Here is an 18,722-nt window from a genome sequence, read left to right as displayed (position 1 = left end):
TCGGAGGTGGAAATTACTGAGGCCTCAGGAAATGATTAAATGATTGAAGAACGCTTATTATAAGAATATTGTTACCTACGTAGGAAATGAAGTCTTACAGTATAATAGACAACAATCTTACGTACAGCTAGCACATAATAAATACCAACATAGGAAGTTCTTGCATGTACAGTTCAGAGGATGACCGGTATTTCATGTTATTTTAATTAGACACTTATTCTTGGTAGGATCTGGTGATCTAAGCCTTTAATCCAATAGCTACAATTACACTAGCCCTTGCTATTATCCATATAAAGATACATTTCCTGTCATGCCCCTTCAAATCAATAAATGCCACAACTATATATGTATGTACCTGTATGACCGTGGGAAGAACGTTGTATTACACAACAATTAAGAAAATTATTACAACGTGGATTCGTAGTGTTTTGACTTTTCAACATTTGAACAAACGAATAATTATTTGGCAAACAAATTGACTGCACGCATGTATACACACACACAATAGCTGATGGTGCACAAAAAAGATATTACATAGAGTGAAATGACGTACACACACACACACACACACACACACACACACACACACACACACACACACACACACACACACACACACAGTGTACACTTACGGTACAGTTGGTAAGGAGTCATTAAAGTAAAAAGCTGAAAATGGATAGTCGTTTCTATACGTCGGTCTCAATGGGAGGAGCTTCTCTTGGCTCTACTTGCAACGAGACCTCGTACAAACTAGAGAAGAAATGGGAAGTGGGAGATAAAGATCTCTTAATTTTGAGTGGAGACTTTACACAAGTTGCAGTGACACACGCAAACACATACACCCCCGCACATACGCACACACACGCCCACTCACTCTGATTCGGATAAGCTCCAGAGGTTTTTACAAAAATCTCTTGTTCTGTCCTCGGGTGGGAAGAAGTACTTGGACCTTTGATATCTCTTCAGCTCCTCAAACTAAGGAACACAATAATAGAGAGTCGGAGTTAAAACAAGCGCATTTAAATAATTGTGTTTAATTGTACGAACTAAACAATTTGGGTTGAGAAGAAGCTTCATGTACAGTAGCTAAGTAACTGGTCAGACAAACACACTAATTCCTAGCAACACAAACAAAACTCATGATTATTACAGAAGTATACAGATCAACAGACTACTACACAGCTACAGGTGGTACATGTACCCGCACAGCTGTCCCGCCCCCTCACCTTCAACACCATTGTCCGCAGTTTAGAGAAATTAATGAGCCCATTTTTTAGTTTCTTAGCGTTTCCATCGTTGAAGAATACGAGGTCCCTAACAAACACACCTGTGCAATGGACGAGAACAGAAGAATTAAAAAAAGCCACATACACTTTCTCAATACAAAACTATCGAAAACACAGTTTGCTTATTGCACTTTCCCAAATCTAAAATCTATAAGCAACATTAAGATCATGGAGGACAACATAACAAAGGGACTTTCCCTGGGAATACACCTGACATGAAACACACCATTCAATACAAGAGGCAGTCGGACATCACTTGAACTTTCACTAATTATGACCTTTTAATGACATTCCAGGCCAAATTGCTTTTCGTTTTTGCTGACTCAGCAGTAGCGTCTACTGTACTTCTCTGCTAGTCTCTATTTTAGCCGCCCTCTAAAAGTTGGGCGGCCTAATCACGAGTCTATGTTATAGAGGGCGACTGATTCATGAGACAATACTTCTGCACGGTTTCTGTCGCTGAATCTGTTGACAGCTAGTTGTGTTTGGTGTCTATGATGGTTACTGGACCTAACCCTATCAGTACATAATAGCCATACTAGCTAGATCCGCCTAGATCCAATCATGTTCTACTGCTGAGTCAGCAAAAACGAAAAGCAATTTGGCCTGGAATGTCATTAAAAGGTCATAATTAGTGAAAGTTCAAGTGATGTCCGACCTCCTCTGCAATGAGATATTGTTTCAATACTCTAAACTCAAGTTATGAGCCCCAACTTTGGACTAATTAATTACTGTAACAGTGTTTACAGTTATACCTATACATTGTACATGTACATGTACTACATGTATATTAAATCCTATGGCCAAAAAATGACCAAAATAGTCAAAAAATGACAATTTATGGTCGCGACAAAAGTGAGGATTTAAACACCTAATTTGAAAGGTATCTTACTTATAACATTTTGACATAGATTATAGTGACTTGATTAATTACCGAAATAAGGAATGCAGCCGTAGGGGATACCACTTTCTCTTCTGTGTACGGACGACAACAACTTCCTGTAGTTGCCATGGTTACTCGTGGGTGATGTAACTAACGTCAACTTCTGATAGGCTTTAACTGATTTTTCTCCTACAAACTGTGGAAAATAATCATTAATCATCAATAATGATGATGAGAATAAAAATAAAATTCTCACCTCCCAACTCTTTTTTAGTCTCCTAACAGCTGCCAGCGAGAGGCCCGTTACCAAGGAGACGGTCGTATTGAAGTTCCTATGCTCTTGACATTGCTACAGTGCGTGCGTGTGTACAATTACTGGATAGTCACAGAAATACTTCGAGAAAAATGTTTGGGACAATTAATTTAGAGTAGTGATGTGGCCAGAATTTTCTAAGAAGTGGCTATTTTCAATCGTCAATCTCACACACATTGCCTCTTTTATGTGTTGAACTAGGTGGCCCAAGGTGCGTGGGCGGCCACGAATTATATAGTACTAGTCTGTTGGTTTGTGTGTTTGTTATAACATGTGAGTCTACTCCATAGCCCTGCGTTTACAGCATGGATAGCCTTCACACAACAAGTTATTAGTTTTAAGTAGTTAATAAAAGCGAGCAAATGCTAAACTTGCACGTCGGCTGTAGGGCTAGCTAACAGCCTAACTACACGCGGCCTTTATTCGAGACACTATCTGCAGCTGAAGTGATCCTGTACCAGAAACAATGGAAAAGGGTCACTAAAGTAGAAAGCTAGAATATGATATTGTGGTTATTTATCTTAGCCAGAACATACCAGGAGTGCTGACTTAAATTAGGTCTAGGTTTAGTTTTATTGCTGTGCTATAGCTCAGTCATACATGACTATAAATGCATTTCATTTACTCCTCTGGTTTCTATATACATGTATAGATCGTATTATCACATCACCAGCCGAGTGTTTGCACTTAAGTTGCTCTAGTTTGTCTAGTGGTATATAGTACCAACCACCACCGACTAGTGTGGGCACATCTCTGATTTTGAGAACACAACCTTGCACGAATCAAACAAGATGGAGACACACTGATTCAGAAACACAAGATATTGACTATACCTTTGCTATTTCAATGAACTTCTCAATGAGAGCTGCTCTCGACTTTGCATCCTTCACTGAACATATCTCACTCGCCACCCAGTAGCTCACCTGAGGAGAGGGAAAAGGGTGGGGTTAGGGAGGGGAGGGGAGGGGTTAAGAGAGGGTAATGGGGAGGAGTTAGAATCCCCTAGGGAGGAGAGGTAATTGATTCTGTGCACACAACATGAGATGGAGGCTATTTCTTGCCAGTAGTTAATTCAAAACTATAGGCACTTACTTTATTGAATCTTGCTATGAAGTTGTCCAAATTTTTTCTGTACGGTTTATTCTCTATACGTGTGTGTGAGAGAGAGAGGTAATGAAACAGTAGCATATGGAGAACGTGTTATATCTCACCTGGCGTGTTTTGCTCCCAGGTGTAGACGGCTAACTCGTGGGTAGTGACGAGCTTCAGAAACTCCAGCTCTATTAAAGTCAGCTATACCGAAAAAAATAAATGGTAAAAATGCAGAATCCTTAATACCTAACCCAAATTATGAGTACTCAAAAGTTAACTTTTAAAACAGCCCATTTGGAAGGGACCTAGCTATACAGAATTGATATTATAGACTTATCATTCAAAAAGTGTCATACAATACGGTAAAGATCATGCTTGTTAAAAGTGACGTTCATGCTATCAGTATGCGTACCTGTCTGGCTAGTTGTATAGCTGTGAGGGTGCTGATGTCCACTGGCTGACGACTGCGACTCCTCCCACCTACAAGAGGGGAGGGGGTACTTGATTCCCCGCGAGTGGAAGGTGTGGAAGGGGGCGTGGGAAGTACTGTCCCTCCTTGCGGTGACGTGGGTGTGGAGGGAGTACGTGTGGGTGTGGTCGGTGTGGAGGGTGTGCGTGTAGGCGTTCTGGATGTGCATGGTGTGCCAGGTGTGCCAAGCTTGTAGATACGAGGACTGGCCTCAGACTGGAGGGGTGGGGAGATGATGGGTTAGTGTGATGATTCATACCAACTATAAGTACAAAAGATTGTCCCAAATGATTTGAGATAAATAATCACCCCCCCCCCCTCTCACACATTGGTCCGCTAACACAGGTGCGCAAACACTCACACACATACCCACACACTCACGCACCTTTTCAGCCACTGTTTTCTCAAGGTTAGTACCGGCTAGGTTGAAGTTTGGGTCCTTGGCTGACTTGAGATCGCCTATAAACTGATTGGTCAGATCCAGCTGCGGAGGGGGTGTGGTTAGAGTGAACGCATTAGTGACTATAATATCAGCTGTAGCACTCACCATCTCCTGGTGTCTGTAGAAGTCCGGCCAACATTTCTTTATCCAGTACGTCAAAATATCCAAAACTCTGTAGGTAATATTGAAATAGAATGTGTAAGGAGAGAGCACAACATTGGATAAATGTATACATACAGTGAAACTTGTTTATAGTGTTGGCCCTTGGGCAGACCAAACACATGCTATAGAACCTGGCTGTATTATAGAGGGTGGCTAGCTTACAGGGTGACCACCATACATGTACATGGCTGTATTATAGAGGGTGGCTAGCTTACAGGGTGACCACCATACATGTACATGGCTGTATTATAGAGGGTGGCTAGCTTACAGGGTGACCACCATACATGTACATGGCTGTATTATAGAGGGTGGCTAGCTTACAGGGTGACCACCATACATGTACATGGCTGTATTATAGAGGGTGGCTAGCTTACAGGGCGACCCACCATACATGTACATGGCTGTATTATAGAGGGTGGCTAGCTTACAGGGCGACCCACCATACATGTACATGGCTGTATTATAGAGGGTGGCTAGCTTACAGGGCGACCCACCATACATGTACATGGCTGTATTATAGAGGGTGGCTAGCTTACAGGGCGACCCACCCACCATACATGTACATGGCTGTACTATAGAGGGTGGCTAGCTTACAGGGTGACCACCATACATGTACATGGCTGTATTATAGAGAGTGGCTAGCTTACAGGGCGACCCACCATTGTACATGTACATGGCTGTATTATAGAGAGTGGCTAGCTTACAGGGCGACCACCATACATGTACATGGCTGTATTATAGAGGGTGGCTAGCTTACAGGGTGACCACCATACATGTACATGGCTGTATTATAGAGGGTGGCTAGCTTACAGGGTGACCACCATACATGTACATGGCTGTATTATAGAGGGTGGCTAGCTTACAGGGTGACCTCTATACATGTACATGGCTGTATTATAGAGGGTGGCTAGCTTACAGGGTGACCACCATACATGTACATGGCTGTATTATAGAGAGTGGCTAGCTTACAGGGCGACCCACCATACATGTACATGGCTGTATTATAGAGAGTGGCTAGCTTACAGGGCGACCCACCATACATGTACATGGCTGTATTATAGAGGGTGGCTAGCTTACAGGGTGACCTCCATACATGTACATGGCTGTATTATAGAGGGTGGCTAGCTTACAGGGTGACCTCTATACATGTACATGGCTGTATTATAGAGGGTGGCTAGCTTACAGGGTGACCTCCATACATGTACATGGCTGTATTATAGAGAGTGGCTAGCTTACAGGGTGACCCACCATACATGTACATGGCTGTACTATAGAGGGTGGCTAGCTTACAGGGCGACCCACCATACATGTACATGGCTGTACTATAGAGGGTGGCTAGCTTACAGGGTGACCTCCATACATGGCTGTATTATAGAGAGTGGCTAGTTTACAGGGTGACCCACCATACATGTACATGGCTGTACTATAGAGGGTGGCTAGCTTATAGGGCGACCCACCCACCATACATGTACATGGCTGTACTATAGAGGGTGGCTAGCTTACAGGGTGACCCACCCACCATACATGTACATGTACATATTACATCAAATTACCTACATACAATATACACATACTAACATAATTAATACACACAGTTATTAGTAGCCCGGCCCACTACTGCACACACCCACACCACACACCCACACACCCACACACCTGAGTTGTATCATGTATCTCCACTTCTCAGCGTACACTATCTCCTCATCAGTGGCGTTGGGGGGAAGCTCCAAATGGAATGTGCATTAAAAGGTCAAGGAACATACATTATAAAATCCTAAGGCTATTTTAGCAATGGTGTACCTGTTTGTGTGTGTGTGTGTGTGTGTGTGTGTGTGTGTGTGTGGGTAGTGGGTTAGGATATCTTCTGAGTAGTCCAGTGAGGAGCTCCACTGGAGTGGCAAAGTGTCGATATCCAATCAACAGAGTGCTCACAAAGCGCTGGTCTGTAAATTAATTCATGTTATTGTCAATATTAAGATAACGGCTTCTGGCACTATATACAGCTTTACAGCTTTGCAAAGCTCTTTTTCTCACTCTTGTAGCAACCATTTAATAGCTACATGTAGCACCCTTGTGTGCTAGGCTAATTAACTAATAATGTATGAACATATTATTTTTGGGTGCAGACAATTCTGTAACAGCCTTCACAGACACTCAAATAACTATCCGAAGCTGATGAGTGCACTTGCCTGGCTTCTCGTCCCCTGCCAGCTGCTCCACAAGCTTCTCAAAGGTCCCGGCCACCACAACATAGCGATCATCCTCACATGCCACTATCAGCGCATCTTGTTCCTCTGTGTGTGTGTGTGGGGTGGGTGGTGTGTGTACTGATAACAGGAACAACATGAGTGCACTCAGAGCAGCACCACTCTAACAGATAGTAGTGTTGTGTGAGAGAGTACAAGTACAAGCTGCCCTTACCATAATATGCAACTTGTTGCTACATGTACACCTACAACCTGTAGCTGTCTATTAGCAGGCCACCCTCTATAATACAGCCAGGTTAATGGCCCCCAAAGTCTCCATAGCATGTGTTTGTACCTGTGTTAGCAGGTCACCTCTTTATTACAGCCACTGTTGGCCTGCCCAAGAGCCATCACTATAGAGACAGGTTTCACATCCAAGTTCCTCAATAGACCCAACTTAAATACTTGCTACACACGCAATGAGCATTAGTATAATATTAGTCTTTATTTTTAATTTGTACTCGCTATTGTAAGTAATATATACAGGGCGCACATTAGGTTAGCGTAATATGCTACTAGTGTATCCATGCATTTTGCAGAATTATTATAAAAAAAAAAAAAAAAAAAAAAAATCTCCTACACTTCAAAATCATTTCCCAGTGCAAGCCCCCCTGCCCACACACACAGACGTACCCTCTCTGATGATGAATGTGGCTCCCTCCTCTTCGTTCTTTATAACCCTCATCGTCCCTCGCTTTAGAGTGCCCCCTTTCCGTGGGCGGGCCGGCGGCGATGAATCTGTGACAGGTGTGAAAAGTGGTCAGTGATCTTATAGTGTATACAGCACTTGGGCACTCTTGTAGCTGCAATAATATGATGCAGGCTTCACTGCATGTACATTAGTAAACCTACAGTAAAGTTAACATTACAATGTAACCTACTCGAAAACTGTTAATTACGTAAAAAGGTAAAATATTGACTTGCAATTTGACAATGGTGTGTGTGTGTGTGTGTGTGTGTGGGTGTGGGTGTGTGTGTGTGTGTGTGTGTGGGTGTGTGTGTGTGTGAGCATGTGTGTAGTGACTCACTGGGTGTGTCCTCGGGGAGCACCTCCTCCACGTTTCTATGACTACCAGGAGGGCCTGAATAGTGGTCCGGAGTATAGAAGGTCATGATGAGTTCAAAGTTCTGAGGATGGTGGGAGAGAGTTAGCTACATGTGCATACACGTACAGTATTTTGACCAGCACTAGCATGCAACTACTAAACTGTAAAATAAACATAGAGCAGCTATTATGGTGGTTGGTACCTCTAGGCAAATAATAAACCACCTCTCATAGGCCTAGTTTACCACAATAGGCTATAAAAGAGGCAAAGTTAGATTGAAAATAGGCACCACTGGGTATAGCACTGCATAATATAATGATGAATCTATGCACACTGTACTAGCTAGACTAAGTATGCAGTGGAGCTAGGACACTTACACTCTCGCTGTTAGTTATAAGAAGATAGGCTAATGCTAGAAATACTACAAATGTACTAAGATCTTGAATGCCAGTACAGTTCTGCATAACCATGACCTTTATAGACTTTATTAAGTGGTTACTACGCAACACGTTATTGGGGTGGCTATTAACTACAGCTGTACTTATCACCGAAAGAGTGACATTCTGTGAATATGGAACAAGGTGTGTACAGTGACAGCTGCATTAGTGCTGCTATAGAAATATGACCGGGCAAATTAAGAGTGAATCAGACGAGACAAAATCACACACTTGCCTCCAGTTATCATAGCAACAGTGTGTGTAGATACGAAAGCCAAACAAAGCAGCTGTTAATATAACCAACAGATTCAATAGTGGACACAATTATGATGATGCTTCTCCATTATTGTTAAAACAAATTCACGCACGCACGCACACACACACACACACACACACACATGCACATCGAGTTTTACTGAATCAAAAAACTGAGTGTACCAATTTGAATGCTAGATTCTAACCATCGTTGAAACAATACAAATTACATGTAGGAAAGCTTTTTCCATATGTTAGATTTGGGACGGTGTGCAACTGACAATCTTTTCCCACTTCATTCCTTGTATACCTCTCATCAAACATACTCACAACCTCCCATGCACCCACCCCCACCCCCACCCCCACTCACACAACACACACACACTCACAACTTCTGAGCCGTTGTCAGTGAAAGTCCCGAACTGGTCATCTGGCATGAGGAACATGACGAGGGGGGTGCTCTCTCGGAGGTGGGAGCTGCCAGACACAAACCTCAGGAAGTCCTCAATTTGCTGACTCTGCTTACGAGAGTCCTTCTTCTTGTCTGGACGCTCGGGGAACTTGAGAGCTGTGGGGGGGATAGGGGGTGTGATCTGTAACTATGTGGGGGGTAGCAGGGGGTGGTCTGTTGCAATGTGGCTATTAACAGTCTTAGATCATTCTTGAAGCCACCTTTTCAAACGACAGGCTAACAGGTCACCCAAGGAAGTCACGTACATGTACATGTAGATAAGCTCAAACACAACTGTTATTATTAGTCATTAAAGAAGATACGGTAAACACCACCTAAGATAGCCACATGTACAATACACCGTCATGTTAACACAATGTTTGAAGACAATGGATTTGACTCGCTACTGATGTATTGCGTGCGTGGGTTTACTTACAGTGGGAGGTCTGCAACTCGTCAAACAGGTTTTGAGCTTGTTTGACCGTTCTCAGGATGGTGTAGTGATTCCGACCAAACTATGTGAGGGGAAGGGGGGTAATCACACGTCAGCAATAGTCAACTATATCACAATAATTATATCCTGTTACCCAGGTATTTAAGACACTGATATAATGAAAGCACCGCGGGTGCTGATGCCTCGGTGGAGGTGCCAAAGCTACATAACATAAAACTACTAATAGTTAGCTTTTATACACACATTGATTATGATTGCATGCAATCACAGGGAAACTCAAATAGTGGGTAATGATCGACCATGATTGTTAGTTAAAAACGATTACTTGAAAAAGATTTGTGTGATATACGTAAACAACGAAAAACTTGATATCAGAGCTAACTACTAAGTAGAGTAGCAACACTCGGTGAACAAGTTTTGCTACGGACTCTTCTGAAAAGGCTGCAATGGCATTCCAAGTAAGCAAAACTAGGCATAACTCGAGAACAAAGCTTTATTTTGCAAATCCACAAATAGCATGCCAAGAAAACATGACTAGAAGCCTACAGAAACTCTTACTTGCACTTCATTGATCCTTGAGCAGCTGAAATAGTCTACACACAAACACACTACCGTATGCCTCGCTTGCGCACGCGCACCGAGGCATAATAATACTAGTCCTGATGATTTGTGTGATATACGTAAACAACGAAAAACTTGATATCAGAGAAGAGAGTAATAAATTTATGCTTTTCTGAAAGCTTAGAAAGAGACCTTTCAAATGGTGTTATCAAATTTCATAAACAATTATTATTTTACTAAATTGGCCATACCAAGGATTATTATAACCCACGGTCCAAGCCGAAAAAATGTAATGACAAATCATGGTATCAATGAAATTTTGGATTTAAACGTGTCATTTAAAAGGTCTCTAAGCTTTCATTAACATTGAAAGGTCTCTTTCTAAGCTTTCAGAAAAGCATAACACTCTGCTCCGATATTATGACACAAATCATCACGACTAATAATTATAAAAGAATTACTAAAGTTATGGCCGTTTGAAAGATGTTCAACTCAATAGTTTCTTTCAGCCGCCATAACTTAATTTCCGTGGGTTCAATTTCAATCTCGTATGGCAATTAAAGTAATCATTTGGGCCATCTCACACTATAAAACTAAAACTATGTGAGGGGGGGATCACGTGACAGGAAGTGATGGGGATAGTACGAGGAAGATGTTACCTGTTTGATGTTGGTTGTCACGGTGATCTCGAACCATCCATTGCCTACAGATAACGAGGACATACAATGACTACATGTATGACACATTGATAATACGTATTATGCAGAGTTGTGGCTATTTCCCAAATCATTTTCAGAGAGGGACCAGTAGTACAACTCTTTTCACCTCTCAGCAAGCACGTTATTAGAGAAAACACACGTACCAGCTAGCATACATGTACAGTGTACCACACCATAATAGGCTCTGCCACTAGTCTACACACTTGCGGTCAATTAGAATAGAATTTCTGCTTTTTGCTTTTAAATGTATATTTCAAGTGAAGGGATGAAAAGGGTTGAACACAGCAAAAAATTCTAAGCCAAGCTACAGGTGACCAATGTTTTACTCACTTGTAGAGAGCTTTTTCCCCTTTGTCGGCTGTTTCCCGGCCACACCCACCGTGACCAATAGCTCCTTCTCAGCTGAGAGGGGGCGGGGGAATAAACTACACGATGTATCCACAAACACACAGATCGTTTTATACATGCAAGTCCTCAAAAAACTCAAAACTGGTGTGGAATACAGAAAAACAAATAGTATACAAATTTGTGTGCTGAATTGCGATTAAGGATTGACACCACTGCTCTAAAATTTTTCGGCACATTACAGCCTGACCACACCCACTTACCCTCCCCCTGTACGGCTGATAACTCCAGGTCCACTTGCTCCGAGTACTGAAGGTCAATGGACTCTCCGAACCCAACACCCGAGCCGGGGTCTTGGTAACCCGCTAAGAACCCTGACTTCTGAACTTTGCGCTTTCGTGCGAGGGTGTCGGCTTTACTGAAACTCTTGGACTGTGGTTTCCCACTTTTGAAAAAAGTGGTGATCTTGCGTTTGTTGCTTGGCATTGTGTGTACACGAGACTTTGTTATAGGGGAGGCGGGCTCACTGAGCGAGCTGATTGGTCGACTGCTCGGATCCTTGCTAGTTTCAGAGAGCATTTCCATTGATCCCACCTCCACTGCTGTCGTCATGCTGTGTGTGTGTGTGTGTGTGTGTGTGTGTGTGGGCGGGTGTGGGGAGTGTTGTGTGTTGTATGTGCATACTGTTATAACAAGATTACTGCCTGTGTGTGGTGTCAGTTCAACACAATACAATTATACCAAACACAAGTCTATCACATGAGTACAAGAATACACCTACACAACACAGTATTTTTAGTATAAGCTTTGTACAGATACATTGTGGATATGTACATGTATACTAACCTGTCCCGGGACTTTGGCACAGATGTGGACATACGCCTCAGGGCTTGTGCAGTCTTACGCAGGGACACAGTGAAGCGACCAGACGTACTGATCTTGTTGTCAGCAGACTTCTTCTTTTCAGTTTCTTTCTTCTCACTTCCTTTGCGTTGCTTCTTTACTTTCTTCTCTTTGCCCGATTTAGGAGGGCTCTTTACTTTCTTCGTTGGACTGTCCCTAGACACACGAACGTCCACAGCTGGCTCGTTTAGATACACCCAATCATCACATGTCTGAGGGGGGAGGGTGATGAAACTACGCGTGAAGGTGGGGGAATACCCTCCCGTACTAACAGCATCTTCTACGTCCAGGGATTGTTTCCGAGTCTCGCTGTCATGGCGTCTCAGTAAGGTGGGCGGGGCATCGTCAAGGATATCGGACATACTAGCACTTTTGTTGCGATTGTAGGGACATTGTGGAGTGGGAGTGGCTTCTCGGATTTTTTTAAACGTTTCGGTCAGTTTTGCGTGTAGTCTTTCTCTCACTCTTTGTTCCTCCTCCTTGTTATTAGAGGGACGTTCCCTTAGCAACGGACTGGACATGTCTGAGATGATGGTCTCGTCCACACGTTTGGCCACGGTAAGCCCGAGACTAGTGACTTCGTTACGAGACAACGATACAGTTGTTCGCCGTGGTTTTGTCGGCCGTAAATAATCGGGAGCGGAGTCCACTGGCATAGGAAAACCATATTCGTCGAGGAAAGGATTACTACCGTATTTGGAAGAGAGAGGCCTGCTCTTCCAGGAGCCCATAGAATCTGTGTCTCCAGCTGTTGCCGTTCTCGATCGAAACACTTTGGGTGTGGTTTCGGCAGAGTTAGCAGTGGGTGTTCCCTTGGTGGACTCGTGGATGGTGGGTATGGGGCTGGTATCGCCGTTGTCCACGCCCACTTTGAAATCATCCGGTATGGTGTCAGAGTTGAACACGGTTCCGCTCGGTCGAATACGTCCGCTGGGAGTTCTCTTTATGACTCTCTGTGGGTCGATCGTTTCTATGGAGTTGCTCTGCTGCAGCTGCGAAGAAGTCTCCTCCGATATAGAGCCTGAGGCGTTATTGCTGTGCCTGGTGTGATTAGTGGAGGGGGCGGCACGAATCATCATACCCTGAACTCTCTCCGTCACGGAGGTCGTGAAGATATTGTGATAAATAAGAAATTGTTTCGTGGGGTCATTGAACGAAAGACACGCTTCTACTTTCCACGCTATTTTCTGTATAGCTTGTACGATTGCTTGGTACAGCTCGGCTGCAAATCCAAAGTCTGCCGCGTCTCTTAGCAACGGTTCAATGAGTTCTTGTGATACGCTCCTCAGAACTTTGACGGCGTAGTTACGATGATCGTACTGTGATTCTCCGCTCTCGCGTCCGCTCACAGAAGGGGACCCGGAGGAGTCGGGGGAGGTGGGTTGGTGGGTGTGGCCACTCGACGATGATTTCTCTGTCATTGTGCTGAATCGGTTGAATTGGTCGGTGCTCAGAGAAGCTGTGATACCACCGCGGAGGTTCAGTGATCGTAGCTGCACACTCAGTCGTTGTTGCTCGCTACTGAAATAGATAATCCTGTTGGACAAGTCCTTTAATTGGGTTTTAATCTGTTCCGATTTTTCGCAGCCCGCCGAGCAATACTGCAACAGTGCTTGACACGACGGCACAAATTCTTTATCAGCCCATGCAATCAGTTTCAAATCAGTGTCGAAAATCTTGGCATACCCTGCCTCGTTAAACACTTCATCGTCCATACCTTCTTTGTTGCCTCCCAAATAGTTCTCTTCATCGGAGCTCATATCGGACTCCATGATTGAGTGCGTACTATTGCCACTGTCTGTGTGCTTTAGCGGTTTCTTCAACACTGGGCTCAGCCGTTTGACTGTTGGTGATGTCACTATAGTTACAGCGAGATGGTCTTTGTCGAAATCTAGCGATGAGTCGAGTTCTATAGTGGTCTCTAAATCGTCGGAAAGGTCGGAGATCATTTCATCACTATTTCGGAAGCTTTCGTCGAGTAACAATCCCGCAGGTAATGAATGTGATTTGCATTTTTTGTTTTTGACATTTGGCTGCTCCCTAGGGGATAGTGGTTCCGGACATGGTGTGCTCTCTTTGGAACTTGTTTCCGTATCATGATCAAAATGTTCAATACTTATTTGCGGATGAATTCTTTGATTTTGTAGAACGTGGTCGGGAGAGCTCCACTGTGATTGGTCAGGGGAATCCCCTCCACTACTGGCCTCTGAGAGACGTTTGATTGCATTCTTGACCCCATTACCAAGGTTACGAGACACTGTGACGAGGTTGCCATTGGTGACGTGTTCTGACATATTCTTGATTGATTTTCACTGCATACGATATATCAAAATTTTATTCACTCTAGAAGTTCATAACTTGAGGAGTATACCTGTAAGAGGAAAGAAAGAGAGAAAAAACGTTTAATTACAAGCGAATAATTATTTGTGTAGGGAGTGCACGTGTATTTACCATAATCGTCTCTATCAAGCTGTGCATATAAATTCCCAGAAATGCTCATTTGGGATTATTCAACAAATCAACACAAGTGTTAGGGGTATGGTAAACAGATAAGTTGGCATATACCAATAAGGACACACACACACGCACACACATATACATATACACAGTGGGGGCTATAGAACACGTCAATAAGCACACACACACCCACACACACACATACAACGCGGTACTCGTCATAGAATACATCAACAGTGCTTGAGTTGTGTAGGAAGTGTGAGTTGTGTAGGAAGTGTACATGTACATGTATCTTCAATACACTGCATGCAGTGTTAATGGCATGCATACACATACAGTGTTATTAAGGTAAGGTTGATAAACCCATGCTTTTGTGGGTCAAGAACTTATATTATTATTATGACAGTACATTGACAGTATTTCATTAATCCCAATACACTGAAAGCTAATAGAAAACACACAAACACATCACAGTGAACACAAATCAGATTTGCTACAGCGTGCAATAAACAAGCAAGAATGGGTAATTAACTCGTGCAGTTACTTTTGAAAACTAAAACTGATTGCTCCAAATTTATCATACTTCAGTTGCCATGGAATTGTCTACAGTGCACTACATTGTGGTATACACGACCACTATGGGAAAATTATTACATTAGCAGGCGATATAAATTACGAGGAATATAATGGCCATTGTTTACAAGACAATCCTATCAGTAGCCGACAAACTTTCAGAATGAAACCAATACCCAACACCAACTGTAGTGTATTATTATTAGTTTAAGCAGGAGCATAAGTCACGCACTAATACCTCTGTTCCAGGACGTAAAATATTGACATGCTTCATTAAGCACCGTTAATTAAAGTGGAACCGCCCTACGCTAAGTTTAAATTTCTAAATTTGGACTCACGAAAAATTCCGTGCTCTCACTCACTATGGCAATAGAGCGGGTACTTCTATATGTACGCCCCAAAAAGACAGTTACATTATAATTATTATGCATTTTGACGATAAACAAGTATTATACAATCAGTGCAGCTGTGAAAGTTAAAACGGACCGACAGCTAGCATAGCATATAGCACTTAATAATGGCGTGAATATAATTAAAAGTGCTATTATTAAATCAGTGAGGCATGTCAATAACACACAGGAACATGTACAATTAAACACATTATATCTATACATGTACATGTAATGTCAGCAGTTGTAAGGACGACCAATGAGAATGCTGCATTAGTTAATTATCACACAAACTTGGACTTCATTATCACAACAGTTAATTAGAAACAGCTGCCGCACTTCTTTATAGGAAGCAACTTCATGAATTACATTATTTAATTCTTATGACCTTATAGTCCACAATCACACGCAGCTACAGCTGTAAGAGCACACAAAGTGAACTAATCAAACTAAAAAGCATATTAGACTCTAGACTAATAGAATGAGTTTCTTTGCTCGGCGTCGTAATTAGTAATTTAATTAAAAGTGAAACTTGTCTATTGTGGTCACCAACAGGACACCCTCTATAATACAGCCAGGTTAATGGGCCCCAAAGTCTCTCCATAGCATGTGTTTGTACCTGTGTTAGCAGACCACCTCTTTATTACAGCCAGGTTAATGGGCCCCAAAGTCTCTCCATAGCATGTGTTTGGACCTGTGTTAGCAGACCACCTCTTTATTACAGCCACTGTTGGCCTGCCCACAACAGTGGCCCTGCTAGGATACACCTCTACACATACACACACCAGTGACACCACTTTGTAGGTTCATGAATATAGGCAACCATTGATGGAGCAAGGATATCCCTATGGATACCCTAATGAGGTGAAAGGTTACTTCCACAGCTAATAAAGTCACCAAAGGACTCCTAAAGAAAGGCAGTTGCTTGCCCCACAAACATCATTTCCTTCCCATGGAAACACAATAGCTTTACCACATACTGTACTTTCCCAGAACCCAATGTGTACAATATGTAGCGGATTACTTGTTGCTTCAAACCACTTCAGATAGCCCCCAACCACATCAACTCACCAGAACCAGCATGTACAGAGCTACAGAGTGCACACACACACACATACATGTACAACAATCCATCAAAGTACAATAATTATTATGCAAAGACAGGCAGAGATCTTGTAGTGAAATCTGTCTATAGTGGTCACCCTTGCACGGGGACATACATGTAACCCGGCTGGTTGTATTTTAGAGGGTGGCTTGCTAACACAGGTCCAAATACATGCTATGGGGTCTATAAACTTGGCTGTAATAAAGAGGTCGCCTGACACGGGTCCAAATACATGCTGGTGTGGAGAGACTTTGGGGCCCATTAACCTGGTTGTATTATAGAGGGTGGCCTGCTAACACAGGTCCAAACACATGCTATGGAGGTTTGGGGCCCATTAACCTGACTGTATTATAGAGGGTGTATAGGGTGACCACAATAGACAGTATTAGCCCCAAATCCAGCCAGTGTGCTGCATGATCAGACTAATTAGCAATCATCACTAGCTGTACTAATGGAGGACATTCCTTGTGTTAGCTACTTGTGGATAAGTGGCTAACACTTCATAGAAGGAGTCATCAACATATGGCAGAGCCACTTATAAACACACACAGTGCAGGGGGGTGGGTCTACAGCATCAGGCATCAAGCTCAGTACATGTAGCTGGTGGGTAGACGCCATTAGTTAAGTTATAGCAAGAGTAGTTTAAATGTTATTGTTGAGAAATACGATACAGGCACTGTAAGAAACTCTATCTGGTGAGTTAGCCATTACCTAGGTAACGTATTTAGCCAAGTAGTGCCACAGTGGTGATTACTGTCAGAGTTCTAAGTTCATACAATGTACGTGTAGGGTTGCGTAGTATCACCATGATTTACAGACTGAAGGCTAGCTAGCGCACACACACACACACACACACACTTACACACATGCGTACAGAAATGGATCATCACAGAGAGCAGTCTGATCGAATTTTGTTAGATTTCAATGGTAAGCAAATGAAAACCATAAAACGAGTTCTAAACAAATTTCCTATATTATTTCTAACAACGAGTGTACCTTTCAATAGGCAAAGTTTGTAGCCTGTTGAAAGAGGTCGTATTACCATGGGAATGACAGTTAGTATAATCAGTACAATACAGATAGAGTAAGAAATGGCTACACACTGAATATTATTGTGCTCCATTGTAAGTAGCTCCAAGTATATACGGGTGTGGAGTGTGTGTGGGTGGTGGGGCCGACTAACAGCTGTGATCATTACCTTGATTGAATCATGTCACAACAACTGATCAACGCAGAATTGTAAAGAGCAGATCTAATAAACCATGCACCAGAAATATGTCTCAATACTGAAAGTCGACTGTAATATATACTGCACAGGAGAATGCATTCCTGACATGACATTAATGAGTAATTACTTGCTATGCTAATTAATTAAGACATTGAAATACGCACCATGCTCTATTCATCTGGTGTGATATTTAGTGGCTCCTGTGATTCCATTCAAACCTCTACTCAGCAACAAACACAGCGCTAGAAGTCACATGAGATAGTTCCCGACAACATACATAAATATCTATAGTAATAGTATTGAATAGCTCAAAAATATCCTGCTCCCAGTGTTTAATTTAATAATTCCAAGAGAACACCTCCCCTATTGAGACCACGATTAGCAGTGGCACAAGGTACAGTACGTTAATATGCAGAGCACCTACCTCTGTGGAGTCGTGGGTTGCCAGGGGATATCACTCAGTGTGCAGCAGATATATAAATTAAAACGTCTCCTGTAGTATATTAAAATGCAAATAGATTCATCCTACAGTGTTTATTTTATAGTGCTAGTTACAATTGCTTTGGCTACGTCATCTACCAGCTGCCCTGCACAGCTCTAGTGTGCATAGTGTGCTTGTACATGTACCTCTATGCTGAATAGTGTGTGCACTACAGGCCTCATGATCATTGATATAATGATATTGGCAGCAAACTACAACACATACTCACCTCAACAGCTTGCTCTCTCTTCTTTAAGTAGCAGCCTATGTGTCTACTATAGCAGCTAGCCTAGCCCTAATATATCACAACAAAGCATGCAGGCATGCTTGCTTCAGCCGGCCGCTTTTTGACATTATAAAACTTTGATCATTGCAGGGCTCCTCCTATGAGCCATACCAGCAACGCCCCTTCTGTAGCGCATGCG

General features: G+C 42.7%; 1 protein-coding gene across 2 annotated transcripts; it reads right to left on the bottom strand.

Annotated features, from left to right (window-relative positions):
• Positions 1–442: 442 nt before the first annotated feature.
• LOC135346879 (uncharacterized) lies at positions 443–18,689 on the bottom strand. Of its 2 annotated transcripts, XM_064544654.1 has the most exons (25): positions 18,527–18,689; positions 18,241–18,309; positions 17,981–18,058; positions 12,008–14,435; positions 11,425–11,774; positions 11,147–11,218; positions 10,757–10,800; positions 9,519–9,597; positions 9,021–9,199; positions 7,922–8,021; positions 7,527–7,631; positions 6,837–6,941; positions 6,509–6,590; positions 6,304–6,384; positions 4,591–4,657; positions 4,429–4,527; positions 3,987–4,259; positions 3,694–3,775; positions 3,575–3,627; positions 3,316–3,405; positions 2,426–2,518; positions 2,221–2,365; positions 1,227–1,327; positions 875–975; positions 443–750 (listed from the first exon to the last, which is right to left on the bottom strand). In XM_064544654.1, the coding sequence occupies exons 4-25, from the start codon at positions 14,356–14,358 to the stop codon at positions 687–689; spliced, it is 4,716 nt and encodes a 1,571-aa protein (XP_064400724.1). In that variant the 5' UTR covers positions 14,359–14,435; positions 17,981–18,058; positions 18,241–18,309; positions 18,527–18,689; the 3' UTR covers positions 443–686. The 2 variants fall into 2 exon arrangements, with proteins under 2 accessions (XP_064400724.1, XP_064400723.1); XM_064544653.1 differs by lacking the exon at positions 17,981–18,058.
• Between the last annotated feature and the right edge of the window lie 33 nt (positions 18,690–18,722).

The sequence above is a fragment of the Halichondria panicea genome, chromosome 13, assembly GCF_963675165.1.
Source record: "Halichondria panicea chromosome 13, odHalPani1.1, whole genome shotgun sequence".
NCBI lineage: Eukaryota > Metazoa > Porifera > Demospongiae > Suberitida > Halichondriidae > Halichondria > Halichondria panicea.
The sequence above is the reverse complement of the archived record's forward strand: the minus strand, read 5'-3'. Positions and strand labels throughout refer to the sequence as shown.